The 15,335-nt window shown below is 35.7% G+C and overlaps 1 protein-coding gene across 4 annotated transcripts in view; it reads right to left on the reverse strand.

Moving 5' to 3' along the window:
- CASK (calcium/calmodulin dependent serine protein kinase) overlaps nt 1–15,335 on the reverse strand; it is a 144,447-nt gene that overhangs the window by 14,477 nt on the left and 114,635 nt on the right. For 3 of the 4 annotated variants that reach the window (XM_026042843.1, XM_026042842.1, XM_026042844.1), the window contains 6 exons: nt 15,148–15,233; nt 12,806–12,874; nt 6,366–6,434; nt 5,016–5,051; nt 2,588–2,784; nt 1,327–1,442 (listed from right to left, as the gene is read on the reverse strand). In XM_026042843.1, the coding sequence (XP_025898628.1) occupies nt 1,327–1,442; nt 2,588–2,784; nt 5,016–5,051; nt 6,366–6,434; nt 12,806–12,874; nt 15,148–15,233 (573 nt within the window). The remainder of the gene's footprint in view (nt 1–1,326; nt 1,443–2,587; nt 2,785–5,015; nt 5,052–6,365; nt 6,435–12,805; nt 12,875–15,147; nt 15,234–15,335) is intronic. The other variant, XM_026042841.1, reaches the window with a different exon arrangement.

Consider the following 15,335-nt stretch of genomic DNA (forward strand, 5'->3'; position numbering starts at 1 on the left):
TAGCAAATGTATACTGGGAAAACTGACAATACTTTAGAAACAGTTTTGTCAAAGACTCTAGGTCATAAAAGTCCAGTTTATCCTCAACAGTTTTTGTTATTAACTGGTAAAAGATGGTTTAATATTACTGCAGTGAAATGAAAGCTCTAAAATATCCAGAATGATAGAGCACAAAAAGAATGAAAATAAGTTAAAACTATCAATCTGTATTTGTCTCATAATCGTACACGGCACAAAATGGGTTTTGAACTAACGGCCAACTGTACATTCCACTGTGAACTATGAATTCACAAATTCACAAAATTCGCAAAAGTGCTTGTGAATTAAGAATTACAGGAGACAATTACTGTTCCTTGACTTTCTTACACTGCACTTTCAAATCAACTTTAAATGTTGTAGTACTGATATATTACGAGTTCTGATGCTGCTCTAAGATAAAAAGAAATGTGAAAATACATATCTGTACTTCCTCAGTGTTTAAGAAAATAACTGCAGTGTCCCTGTCTCCAAATTAATGCTATATAAAAATACCTTCATTATAATTCGACAAATCTTGTCCTTTAATTTTGATAATCTCATTCGCTCAAGGCACCACCACAACATACTTGTCAATGTAGTGCCCAAGATTAATGAAAAAGCAGTAAAAGCAGATTGCATATTATTTTATATTACAAAACAAGACAAACTAAATCTTCTCATGAAGAGTGGGCTCTTCCTCTTTCCCACTGAACTATTCATTTTGTCAGCACTCTAGAGAGAATTTAAAACCTCAGACATAAACCACTGTGAGGAGAAAAAGCTTCCAGTTTGACCCATTTGGGGGGAAACCCATGCTGAATACGCAGTGCCTCTTACTTCTGCTTCTAGCTGTAAGTCTCCAAGAAATATGGCCCTTAGCAATGTTTTCACATATACAATCTATAACTATATGCACTTATTAACAACGATGCTTCCAGACAGTCTTCTGTAGTGCACAGTACAATACTAAAAAGATGATACCAACTGCAAAATTCATATCCTGTTGTTTCTATTTCTCCTTTAAATACAGAAACCAAAGCAATTTAAGCAAATGTTATGATGGAGTTACTTTATGCTATGATTCATTTATTTTATCACAGCTTGCCTGCATTCACTCTCACTGGTTAAGCACTATGTTTAAATAGCAGAGAACAGGCAAAACAATGTCGGCATAAATAGGATTTTACATATTTTTTTTTCTAAGTAACTAATTAGGTTTCTGTAACAGTGCCAGCTGAACAATTAAGGCAAGGCTCAGACTGCTAAACACTTAACCTATTAAAGATACTTGCACCTTTTTTTTCATACCTGCATTGTGCTTTGCCAAATATTTGTCTTTGTACTGCTTTTTTTTCTTTCCAAACCAAGTACAGCTGGCCTGTTGCTCCTGTTTGGTCTTCTCCATGGCAATACAAGCAACGCGCCTGACATGGAGTAGAAAATATAGTTTATTGCAATAAGCATATTTTAAAAAGACATTAGAATTAGAGAAAGGCCACTCAATGCACAAAATACACTAAACTTTTCAAAACTTGCATTTTGATGACAAGCACTTATTTACAGAGATATTTTGCTATAAAGATGGTGGTAGGTCATAAAACTCACAGATCATGGGACCATGGGAAGAAGGGAAACTAAAATGGCTGCAGACCCCTTTGCAACAGTCTGGACTGGAGAGTCCAAAGTCTGGAAAGGCCACAATGGTCTGAATTATCTCAGGGCAAGCTGTGGAAGCCTCTTCACGACGACCTTGAAGATGAAGGACTGCATGACACTCCCTGCTGTGATGCATACGAGTGTCCCTGTTGCAGCAGGGCTTGCAAGGGAGCTCTGGAGATGCCCTCTACCCCTGGCTTCTCTTCTAGCAAAATCTCTCTCAGCCAGCACGGGTGCTTTTATACTCTTAAAGAGTTCTAGTTCTTTTACACGGACAACCCAATATGAAATATTTTGGGCTAGACAACCCACACTGACAAATTCTCTTGAGGTATGGCGAGAACACTTACGGTGAAGGACTTGGGATTTGTCCAAACTCTAGCAAACACTTTGGATGTTTACTAAACAGGCTACCTACCATTCATGAATCTCTGTGCTAGGATTTCTTTCTACTTCTTGACTTTCACAAGAATAAAGAGAAGGGGAGGAAAGACTCAGCTCCCTCTACGACCTTTCTGCTTGATAAATATTTTAACACCTCATTCCTAAGCATGTACACACAAATCAGTAATAGTAGTAAAAACAATGCTTAGAATCTAAAAAAGAAAATAAAAAGATCCCTTCATATAAATATTTGCACCTAGCCTTCAGTCCAAAGTTCCCCGAAGCATATCAGAATGCACAAATAAAGTTTATTAAAAAGGTGTTTATTTTTCTGATGTACCTATACACTTGATATTGCATGCTAGTATATATGAAAACATAATCAATGCCATAGAATATGAGGAAAAATACTCTTTAAAAAAAAAGTAAAAAAAATTACATAAAAACTAGCTGTACATCAGTGGAAAAATATGAAGGACAGAAATACAAGCAAAGGTAAATTTGTTTCTGTATAAAATCTAAGTCATACCATTCCTGAAGTTCAGGAGAAGGAATAAGACCTGCAGTACCATTTTTGGAGTTCTCCAGTTTACCCTGCCACCAGTTGTGATCGTCTTTACTAATGATCTGGATAATATCACCAACTCGGAATCTGATGCCAGCTTCTTTGCAGGGGATGAGGTCATCCTTTGCTGGGTCATATTCAAATTGTGCTCTTACATATATCTATAAAGAAGAATTTTTAAAAGACACTGCCATATTATTAATGGTATGCACATTACTATTACAAAATAACAGGTGAAACTTTGATATGTACACACAGCCACACACACTGTTTGCAAACAAGCAGAGGAGGAAACTGAGTGGCAAGAGCATATGCAATAGTTCAAAATGAGAGGGAAAAAATGGTGAACAATGGAGACGTGGTGTTATTTTAAATACTCATATCTTCTACACACTGCAAAATCTGAACAGCAATAAATACATTTTCACTTTTGAAGACTCTGTGTGGATCTAATATAAACAGGTAGAGTCCCTCAGAACAATATTACTTGTAATAAATCATTACAGATTCAAATCTAGTATCCTATAATTTGAGCTGTAGTTTTTTTCCAACTAAAGTAGCAAAATAAATTAAAAAAAATCACGACCCAAAATATTACTGAACAGTCCAACGAACTTGTGCTACATTATGAATCATTAATATTTAGTTTTAAAATTTAATACTGTATTTTTTTAGGTTAAATAGGATTTAGTGACAGGTTTGTGCCTAAAATATATAGTTGTTTAGGGGGAATGTAGAAAATCTCTGCAGAGTTTTTACAATAAAATTCTACTCCCATAAAAATTAAAACTAATGGTTTGAGTATATTATTCTCTAAGGGACATAAACAGTAAGACTGGGGACTTTGACTTCACAATTTTAATAATATAGCAAACCTTGCTTTGTGTATTAGTGAGGTCCTTGACACTAGGAAATAAACAACCCTAGGAAATAAAAATAACACTGAAATCCAGTTTTGATTGCTAAATACAGTTTTGGTGTGTCTAAGGGTCTTAAAAATCAGAGTTAAATGTCACAAACACCATGATATAGAATGAAGGGGAAAAATCAGATGCCCTTTTCAATAATTATGTTAGCTATAAGATCAGATGCAAGGGTTTGGGTAATTTATACAGTTTATGAATGTCACACATTACCCTACAGAGACTCAAACAGCCACGTGCACTCTGATGATCTTCTAACTAAAAACTGACTAGACTTATTTTCATAAAATTGTTTTATATACGTTTACTATCGTTACTGTTATATCGTTAAACTGCTTGCTCCATTTTGAGCCCTACTTATCTATTTAATCCTGCTCCAGGGATAATATTGTCTGTTCATGGAGTGTTACAAGCCTGTAACACCTTACATACACCAGTGTATCCCTTGTGGTCTCAGGGATAAGAAGAATTCTTTTAAATAAATAAAAAGGTATAGATGGTTTAAGTCTGAGGAGAAACATAATTTTGATATTGTCTTTAAGTAACTCTTGTCTCCTAGGAAAAATGCAGGGCTGTGTGTGTGGAGAGGGAGTGGGTAGCCTTCCAAGGACTGTGTTCAGGCAGCCTTGAAAAGCTTAGAGGACTCAGAAACCCAAAGGAACCGTGTAGCTGTAGATTTAAAAATGTGATATCACAACTGAGCTAACAGTACAGAAAGATTTTCAAAGACTACAGATCATGGAGTCCACTCTTTTGCATGAAGAAAAAATGTCACAAATATTATTAAAACCCTTGGAAGAGTAAGGGCTTGTCTCCATGGTTAAAGATTTAGAAGCAGGTTCTGGAAATGCTACTTATAAAATGAGTAGTTATTGAAGATGAATCACATGCTGTGTGCTCATTTAGAGCGTGCAATAAAAAAAAACCTTAAAATTGTTCAGTGAATAACTAGGAATCATCTGCAGAACCCTAAAAGGGATCTCCTGGAATTCTCTGGAGAGGGAAGATCTTTTGTTTCAAATGACATGTACAACAAATATTCAGGTGAAGGTTACACCACTTAGGGATCTTCATGACTCTGGTCCTCAGAACTGAAAACATGCGAGATTATATTCAGGGTTATCAGCTCTAAATAGAAACTATTTTGAATATATTCTTTGAAAAACTTTGTAGAAGTAGTTAAATATGAACTACCGAGGCTTCAGAAGTTGTCTATACGTGTTTTAAATTATTATAAACTTTCCCTTTTAGTGTCAGTCAACTGTCACATTTATGGACACATGAACAAATGGTGTTTTGGATTAGCCACATACAAATGAGTTAAAAAGAAAAATGGGAAAATGGAATAAAAATTCCAAGCTCAAATGTTTTAGTCCAGCACATACAGGATATGGAAGGGGAAAAGATAAGCAGGGGTGTTCACTAGCAGCTAAGTTTATAAAAATTCCCGTGGAGGATTTTCTATTCACCTGTCGTCCTTTTGGTTGTGTTGTCGATGGCAAGTCCTGCAGAATAAAGTCAACCCAGGAAAAGAAATTTTCATTTTACTTTTTAAGGGTACACAGCATCATTTGTTAGTGATTCACATTATATAACAATAAAATTGCAAGTCAGACAAAAGTATAAAGCATTGACCCATTTTTAGAAATACTTTTTTCTTAAAGAAAACTCAAACCCAGGCTGTTTAGCAGCAAGCTGAAGAAAGCAGGTAAAAAGTTTAAGCAGGTAGAAAATGTGCTTTTTAATAAACAATGCAGCATCTTCAACACAAAAGCACCTGTAAGGGAAAGAGGCTTTTCATGTGAATGCCTTTTTCCACTTAATGCTTAAGCTTGATTTTTATCAGAATGATGCTATAAGAAATATTGAAAATTTATGATAGGAAATATATCATGTGATAAATTGTTCCACAGAATAACTACCACGAATCATGTTATGAATTCAAAAGAATTTACCAAAATTTTGTATTTTTTTTCACCCATACATCTCCTTTTCATTGGAATAAAGTACTTTACCTTGTGGCAATCATTTCTAAATTGTAATTTTCTCATTAGTTAAAAGGCTTAGTTGTGTTTTTTTTTAGCCAGTCCCAAGAACTCACAGTATTGACAGCACTGACTGAAGGAACTTGCATGTACAGTTACCACATCGGTCAGAACAACGACAAATGATGCACAACACAAATTTTAACATCCACTACGCTTTCCCAATCCAGGAGATCGAGAGCACCTTTCTACCTGAATACACATGAGATAGGAAGTACTTTGTGTTAAAGATGTTATGAGAGTAGCTCGGTTCGTAGTGCAGTTTAAAGCCACTTCCTTTTGCTTTTCATATCCAGGCAAGGCTCATGTTGTCACACAGTATGTGCACGTACCACAAGAGCAGAGGGCACACCAATTCATTAACTCAGATAGCGGAAACCAGGACACATTCCAGAGGTCTCACACAAAACTTAAAAATGTCTCCGAGTACCAACTGCACAAGTATTCTTGCTTCAAACGCTGCTTCCAAAGTTTAGGGTGGAAATCAGGCTTCCTCTTTACTTAGCTTTCTGGAAACGGCTAACAAATGTTTTAAGGATGACTGAGGTGGCACTTCACAGTCATTAACATTTAACTTACTACATGGTTTTTAATGAGACGACTATGTCGGAAAAAGAACCCTTGAAAAAGAAAACGGGGAGACCAGTACGTAATAACCTTGGTTCCATCAGCAGAACATAATTTTCCACTGAGCACACGAGAAGTAGAACAGTAATGGCAGATGAGCACCAACAAAACTTTCACACTTGCTCTGTGTGGAACTGGAAATCTTACCGAAACAGAATTGTTAGTGCTGCTATGACCATTAGCTGGGGACTGTCTGGATGTAGAGGGGGAATCTCTCTGAAATAAGACACAAGGTTCATTAACAACACAACACTATCACAGGAACATAGATATATTTAAATGAACAGTTACATCCACAGCCTTATAACCATCTACTTAGCTGGTTCATCTGCGAAAGTTTCCACACAACAAACTCCAGAAATCTGAACATTTTTTTTTTGTAGTTGGAGATCCATGTTTGACAGTTTGATCTATCCTACAGAGTAACTACTTTTCTATTTGCCTTAGCAATCAAACAACTTTTTAATTACTGAATGTCCTGGAGCTCTTAATTCTCAAGCAGTTGACAAGGCTGAAGGTGATTGGCCACATTGGAGTCTTTGCTAAAGGTAGTTACCAAAACATTACACACTGAGTAATTTGAGCAGAATGAGACACACATTGCATTTTAAATGAGCTTTTATCTGTTTTTTCTTCACATATGCTGAGGTTAATGTTGCTCAGCTTCTACTCTGTCAGATGGACCTACATGCAGTGTCTGAAAGACAGCAGAAAAAGCTGAAGCTGCCATAGGAGAAGAAAGTTGGATACTCTCTTCTTCCCACTCCTCGTCCATTCTAATTTGCAATCTGTAATTTTCCTCCAATTATGTTACGAGTGTTAATATTAAACTTTGTAAAACATATCAAATAAAAAAAGGCACCTTTCTTGCCTCAGACTACTACTGGCATAGCTCTGCACTTCAGTGAGAACAGACTAGATGCAGAGAATGCATCCTAGAAAAGGTTATGGAAAGGGTAATAGAAATCTGTGACTGGATCTTACAAAGGCAAAAAAGCCGCTTGTTGAGCAAACTTTTCCCCATTTTTTAAAAGTATAGCAAAACTTAATTCCTGGAAGATCAGAAAATTGAATTTAATTAGCCACATCTTCAGGAAATCAAATACTTAACTACACATTGTTAAAAAAAATCTCCTATCCTCCAAAAGAATTTTGGAATAAAACATTCTGCATTAAAGTTCCATTGAAGAGTGTTTGCTAATGAAGGACTGAGTTTCCAAATGAAAGGCTATCCCTGCTACATTTTATCGACACAAGTGCCCTTAGTGATCAAATTAAATATCAAAATAGCAGATAAATTATTCAAGTGAAAACATTCCAGTTAAGTTCCTCCATTAACATTCACTAACTTTTAGCAATTATGTGACAGAACTCACAGCTATTTTAAGGCACTGATAAACAATTAAAATAAAAAGCAATACTTTATCACTTTTGCTGCCCATATATTTGAAGTGTAACAAACTAATTTAGAGCTTCTGGACTTTTTGTTAGACTAATTAGATCTGACTTCATATGGAGTTTCATACCTAGCTATCTAGAAGCATGCTTCGCTGTTAATACAGCTAACTACAGTTTTAATAATATTATGACTGTAAAGTATTTGTGGTTCTAAGTAGGTAGGTCTGCATCCTTCTGCTACATATCTAAGAGCAAAAGGGATGCTCATTTAGATCTCCCAGTTATTTGTGATATATTAACAGCTTGGAGGGAAAATCTGTCCTAGTTCTAATAACAAAATCATTCTCGGATAAGAATTTCACACATTCAAATGAGACCACATGAACTACTTTTTATTGCAGAAAAAGATTATATATGCCTAAAAGGACTGTTTGTATTTTTTTTCCATATGATGTATCATCTGAACCTTTAACATCAAGTAATGGCTGAGAGTAGTTTTTCTCTCATAAATAAATCTTTCACTTATACCTATCCTCTTCAGAAAGTAGCTGAACTTTTGGCTTAATAATTCCACTTTTGCCCATTTCTCTCACTTTCAAGAGAGGTGAAGGATCAATTTTACTTCAGTGGGATTTTTAAAATTTACTTTTGAAATCTAGTTTGTTAGGATCTACATGCTGTGATCTAGTCAAGAGTTGGTTTGGCATGGGAAGGCTTTGAAAGTGCTGCAAGCACCCAAGAAATTTGGAGAAAAATAAGTTGAAAATATATTACGTATTTCTGAACTCTGTTGATGGTTTATCCCTTTGAAGGAAATTTTCTTGGTTTGAGAACACGTTGATTGATATTCCTCACACAACTCTCAGAAACAGCGTATTATTTATGGCATATTTTCATCATGACAAATGGGGGGAAAAATCTACATTTTCACTACTATTGGCGACTTCAGGACTAACTCCAAGAAATAAATAAATAAATCAAATCAAGAAGCATCTATACAGCTTTTAAATATAAAGTCACTTTAGCCAAATTTTCAAAAGCACTTATATTCTTATTTCCACTAAACCTGGCTTTTCTTTGTGAAAATAGATAAGATAAGAGGAAAACTGTATCTTATGCACAGTCTAGTAAGAACAGAATGGAATGAGTAGAGACTTCCTTGCAGAATGCTAGGACTGCTTAGAACTCAAGTGGAAAACCTCAGCTTGCCTCTTGAGTTTATTTCTCCAAGAAATGAGTCTTAGTTACCCTGGGGATAAGAGCCAAAAAACATTTGGAAGCTCAGATGATTCTGAGTCATGCAGAAGAGATACCAACTTGTTTCAGTATTACTTAAATATCTGGAATTCTCGAATTTGAGTAACCCTAGGCCAAATAAGAAAGAAGCAGAGTTTTGGATCCTTCTTCAGTTCAAGCACCACATATAAATCCTTAAAGGGAACAAACACAGTGAAAACTACTTGCCCGGGATTGATGCCTTGTTCTTATGTGCTGAATATGAATGATCAATTAAAAAGTTAAGACATGTAATTGAACATGTAATCCTATAGACATCAATTACATCTATTGAATGTGGCTTGACAGGAACAACCAGATCAATGACACAGTCACCAGATCTCCAGAATCTGCAAGTATTCTTCAGTCCCTGATTTACTCGAGGAATCTTCCTGGAAGTATTTATAATACAACTGTAAAAGGCTTACAGTCTCAGTGCTAATGCAAACATTGCAAGGCTACATAAAAGCTATATAAATATTATTCTTAAATCCATGATGATTACCACTGGATTTTTAAAATCTTACATATATGTGTATAAAGGCTTTTCTTCTTATTGAAGGAATGGAAATGTTTCACAGAAACACTCTAAATCATGAGCTGTTTTTTATATGGAAAGCTCCTTGTAAAACAAGTGTACTTCCCTTGGCATTTTTACATATTTAAAACTATAAAGAGTTAGTCAGTTTTGTTCAGTGGAAAGTAAGAACATACATGTAGATAGGTATACTCATCTGCATATAGGATTAGGTGAAATGTTTGAATAGCATATAGCTATCATACATGAGAAATTTGTGCTGTAATAATTACTTATGTTTACATGCATGCATGAGCCTGCCATTTCCTTGAGACGTGAAGCAGAAAAGAACATCTAGGCTAAATATGCTACCTAGATGCATGAAAAACTAAAAGGTATGTACTGTGCTGACCACTAAATAACAGATGTTCAAACAGATCAACAGATCAAGACTCTATGGGAATTCACAAGTAATAGTTTTTCAAGCATAGTCTACTCTACAAAATCAGGAGTGTGTGTTAGTGATTGAAAGCTTCTAGGTCTTAAACTGACTGTCAAGATGACAGACTATAAATCCAAACCTGACCTTAAAACCAGTTTCTTGCGCCAGTTTCTACTTTCTTTGCAGAAATTAGACTAGGGACATGTTTTCAAATTTTGTGGAGAAAATAATTGTCATGACTAGTTTGAAAAAGTACAGAGCAAATATGTCAAAGAACCTTTTTGAAGCACAAAAGTGTTCCTAAATAATCTACAAGAGTATTAGTGCTTCAATGAATAGTTTATCTTAATTGGTAACTCCTACTTGGCATCGGAGATTTGATAACTAAGTTATCTTTTTAAGAATATCTGAACTGCTTCTCTTAAAAATTAACAAATATTAAGAAAAAATAAATTTAAAATGAAGTATAATTGCGATATATGTTAATATGAAAGCTAAAAAGTAATAAAAAGAGCACCATAAAACCTCCCAACTCCTTCAAAAAACCCTTAAGAATGCCTTGAAAACCCTGATCACTGAATGGAAGGCATGGCTGCATGAATACCAAAAAGATTGATTTTTTTTTTGCTTGAGATTTTGAAAGCTTCCCAGTGAAAACTGGGAACAATACTCAAGTATTTATACATGTGTAAGGACCAGACTTCTCTATATCTGCAAAAGTGGCTTCATATTCAGAAAGGAATCATCCCTCAACACTTCTCTGAAATGTCCACAAAAGAGAAAAAAAATGACAAGTGACATGCAAATCTCAGTTGTGTCAAAATAGGTTCCTTTCAACCCTTCCCCATTACTCTGTATACAGTGGTATATAGGCAGATTCTGTATAAAATAGCATGTAGGCAGACTATCTCTGATTCTTATTTGATACTCTGATATTTATTTCCGAATATTTAAGATCAACAAGATATTTTGCAATCCTATACGATCACAGTAGGAGATGCTGATTCTATTCTATATTCCAATGTGGGTATAAAAGTACATTACATTAGCAACTGTCTATGAAGGAAGGCAGGAAATAAACACCCAAGAGAGTTCAGGAAATGTGTAAAGTGCTGTCAAAATTAGCCCAAGTAGTAGAGCAGCAACCCACTAGTGAAGACCAGTTATCTCTATATACATCTTGCCAGAGAGCAGTAGAAGGAATGATTTTGGGGGGTTACTAATGACATTCAACATCCATTTTTGGCCTCTATGAATGGCTAAGAACTTGATACTAAAATCTTGATTCCTCATCTGAATCACAATCCTGAAAAATTCTGAAAAGGAAAATTTCTATTTGTAACAAAGGACTAGAGATCATTTAATAGGATGAATCTGAAATGTTAACTTTTTATGTAGCACTTGTAAAGCTACTCTTAGCATTTGTAAAGCTACTCAAAGTCATAGCTGCAATAGAGCAGTTGGAATAGACTTAGGTGCCTCTGATTGAAAGAATGCAAATAGCCACAGGTTGGAATAAATAAGTTTCCCTGTTTTGTCCACATGAAGATAATAGTCCATGTTCCTCTTTCCTGTGGAATAAATATTGCAAAGAACCTAAAGACAGAAAACTAAGGAAAAGAGATGACCTATTATTATTATTAAAATGACAGTTAATGGTTTTAATTTAAATTCATAGGTTAGACTTATTTTTCTCCAAATAATCATCTTCCCAGAAGTTTGTAGTCTTGCCAATTGCTGAATACTAATACTAATAAAGATAGTCTTGTAAAAAAGTTTCAAATAAAAATTATAGAATGTGTTGAGGAATTTATGTATTGACTCCTATTCTGTAAACAGTAATAATATAATATAAAAAGTACCTCACTCCCAAGAGTATTTGTTTGCTTTTATATTTATACCTCTTAAAGAAATTAGACCTCAGGTGAAAAATCTGTCAAACATTCCTTCTGTCTCTGAAATCCTAACCTTTTAGTTCTTGATAACTTCTATTAAAAGTAAGGAAGACTATTCTTTTTCCCAAAAGGATTGCTTTGAAACAAAATAGTACTTTCTATACGTTCTAGCATCTGCTGAGACACAAACAACTGAGATGAAATCCAGGTCTAATTAACCTAAGGTGCTTTCCTTCAACAGGAATTGTGATTTCATGCTTTTATATTCTAATTTGGGGACTATTTACGTAGCTCAGTATGTGGCACAGAAGGTCTGGCATCATCTACATAGGGCATATGCCATCTGTATGCTTATACTGCAACAGGATCTCTCAAGAAGCCATTTTCTAGAATTTAATTCCCTTCAAATGCAATCTGGAACATAACTTTGATTCTTTTTTTTTCTCACAATCTCAATTTTACTATGCAAAACCCCCACAACATCCAGTTTCTAGCTCGATGAGAATTGAACTCCAAACCTATTTTTCTTTCACAATGACAAAATATTAATTTTGCATGGAAACATAATATTAAGCCACATGTAACTGTTACAGACAATCATCACAAATTTACCTGAACAGGGTTATACAGAAACAGATTCTTCAATTAACCCTTAACAGCCCAAAGCAATAAAATAGTGTTTTATGCTTAAAAAAGGAGGAATGTTCCTCAGCTTAGGAATACTAATAGACTTCCTGAAGAATGCACTTTAAAATGTGATTTTCAAAGGAGCTTCCTAAATGTTTGAGTTGAAGGAACTCTAGAGGATCTTCTCCTTCTCTTCCTTTTCAAAAATTGGCTGTAAAGAGTTAGTTAAGGTACTGATGAGATGAATATGAAGGCAGGGCTGAGTAGGTAGGTGGGACCTACTCATGTTCCGTTATCTTTGTTGTAAAATTGGTGTGCGTGATCTAACAGGACAGGCAGAAACAATTTCCCAGAAAGCAGTAACATTCAGCCATCAGCAGGCAGTTAGTTACAGGACTGAGGAAGAAATGGGAAGGTTTATTAAATTCATTACCTCACATGATGAAGACTGCGTGCGGTAACTTGGCACAATCTTGAAGGTGATACTCCCTCGCATTTCCCTCTGCAAGAAGAGGAGTGCTTCTTTAATGACTAGGACATTGAAGATAAAACCCCCAAAATCACTAACATTTGAAAGGAAACAGTCCTTGAAAGGAAAGGAATTGAAACCATCACTGAAAGTTGAAACTGCTGCTTTAAGAGTAGAAGTACTTTTCCCTAACGTGAACACTCAGAAAAGCTGAAATATCGTGGCCTATTTGTAATTTCACTTGGAAAGAAGCTTTTAGATCAGCTCTTAATAATCTAAAAGTCAAACATACATTATCAGTTTGTTCATTTTTTTTTTAGAAAAAAAATCTCTAGAAAATATTTTCTCTAGAAAATAGAATGGAATTTTCAGTGAAGACATGCACGTTTGTAGGCTTCCTCCATATTAACTTTTTCTTTGTAACTATATTCCTGTGATTTGCACTGTTGTTACTACAAAAGTGACATTTTCTTCCCTTTTAAAATAATATTCAGACTTTCTGAAAGGTTCACATATCACTCCACTATGGTAGAATCAAGATAGTCCCTCCTCAGGACAGATGATGGGACCTGCTAGTTTGCTAGTTTCATAACAAGCAGTAATTGCAGAATTGGCTATGATTGTGACAATGTATTTGCACATCCATTTGCACTAAAGAAGGAATAATGAGGCCATATACAGATGTGAGTCTCAGCTCCTATGACAATTTATGGCCTCGTAATTTAATTTCTTTGGCTACAAATATAAATGCATTCTACTGTTTAATTCCACTTCACTGTCTGCTTATTTCTCTTTCTTTAAAAAATCATTTTACAACAGGTGCTGTGAGAGAAGTGAATTTATAATTTATCACACACATTGCTTTAGGGCAGGATTCCCAGCCAGAGGTAACTAAGCAGGCTGGAGAAATAAGCAGCAGGAATCTCAAGATATTCAACATGGCCAAATGCAAAATCCTGCACCTGGCAAGGAAGAAACATTTGTTGTGATAACGACCCTGCGTCTGTGATAAGACTCACTGCACTAGCAGCTAGATAGCAGCTCTGCAGAAAAGGATGGGGGAGCGTGGTGGCCAGTGAGCGACACGGAAAGCAGCGGTGCTCCACAGCAGGCATGTTAACTGCACGCTGTGCTGTGTGATTGGGACTGAGGGAGACAGCAGATAGAAGACTGAGGGAAGTGATTTTACCCCCTTTTTTGACATTCACTAACCCCCCACTGAAATACTGTGCCCCCAGTTTTGTGATCACCCTCTTCGCCATGCCACCCTCGTCCTCCATACAAGTATGTTGATAAACTTCAGTAAATTCAGCAGAGGGCTACCAAGATGCCCAGAGGTCTGGAGCACGTAGGGTATGAGGAGAGCCTCTAGCTAAGAAGAGGCTACCAAGAAGATGCAGCCATACTCTTCACTGAGGTAGGGCAAGAGAATGAGCTACAACAGCTACAAACTGAAATAGGGAAGGCTTCAGCTGGATACAAACAAAACTTTTCCCCTTATGATGGTACCCATATTAGAACAGGCTGCCCAAAGAGGCATTTGTCCTGTCAAATCTCTGTCCTTAAGAGATTTTCAAGACTCAGCTGGACAAAGGCTTGAGAAACCTAGGCTGAATTCAGTCTTGACCCTGCATGGAGCAGGAGATTGGACTGGAGACCTCCTTAGCTTTTTTTCATTGCCTTTGAGTTTGTACAGCAATTAATCCAAAAGGCAGGCAGAATTTCTCTTCTCACCGAGTATACCCTGACCATAGTTGGTACAGATTGAAGAACTGAAGAAGTAGAGCAAAATCTTCAGAGATTAACTATAAGTACTAGGAAGTAGACAGTATTATTTGTCATATCCATGAGAAAAAAGAAATACTGCATTGCAACAAATAAGATGTAGACATTAGAAAAAAAACAAAACAAAACAAAAACAAACAAAAAAAACCCATACAACCCCCCCCCAATATAAGACAATTATATAACAGCCCAGGGTTTGAGGAACCTCCCATCATTCAAATAATTTTCCAGAGCAGGTAAAACATATATCTATTGGAGATGATTATGTGACTATGATCTTCTCCTTGGGACTAGACGGAATAAATAAAATAGTATCTGGAGGTGTCTTCTTGTATAAGGTACAAAAAAGACACTAAGAAAATAAAAGGAAGAGCCTGTTCCCTAAATGCTGTAAACCCAAATCTTACAGGTCAATGTCAGCTATCAAGAATGGAAGAAAAAGGAGAAGCCACACGGCAGTGAAGAGTTCTGTCAAAGGACAACATTTTATAAAGAACATCTGCAAGTTTTCAGTCACTTACAAGCATTTTTTGTAGTTGCTCTACAGTCTGATTTGCCACACTGATCCCATTTATTTCTCGGATTTCATCCCCTACATGTAGTGTACCTGCAGAATTAACAAAACAGATTATCACCACATACTGTTATAAGAAATTTGTATTATAATACAAATATTCATACAAAGCCATAACTATGAAATAAGACTGAA

Source organism: Nothoprocta perdicaria, unplaced genomic scaffold (assembly GCF_003342845.1).
Source record: "Nothoprocta perdicaria isolate Ctin4 unplaced genomic scaffold, notPer1 scaffold_315, whole genome shotgun sequence".
NCBI classification, from domain to species: Eukaryota; Metazoa; Chordata; class Aves; order Tinamiformes; family Tinamidae; genus Nothoprocta; species Nothoprocta perdicaria.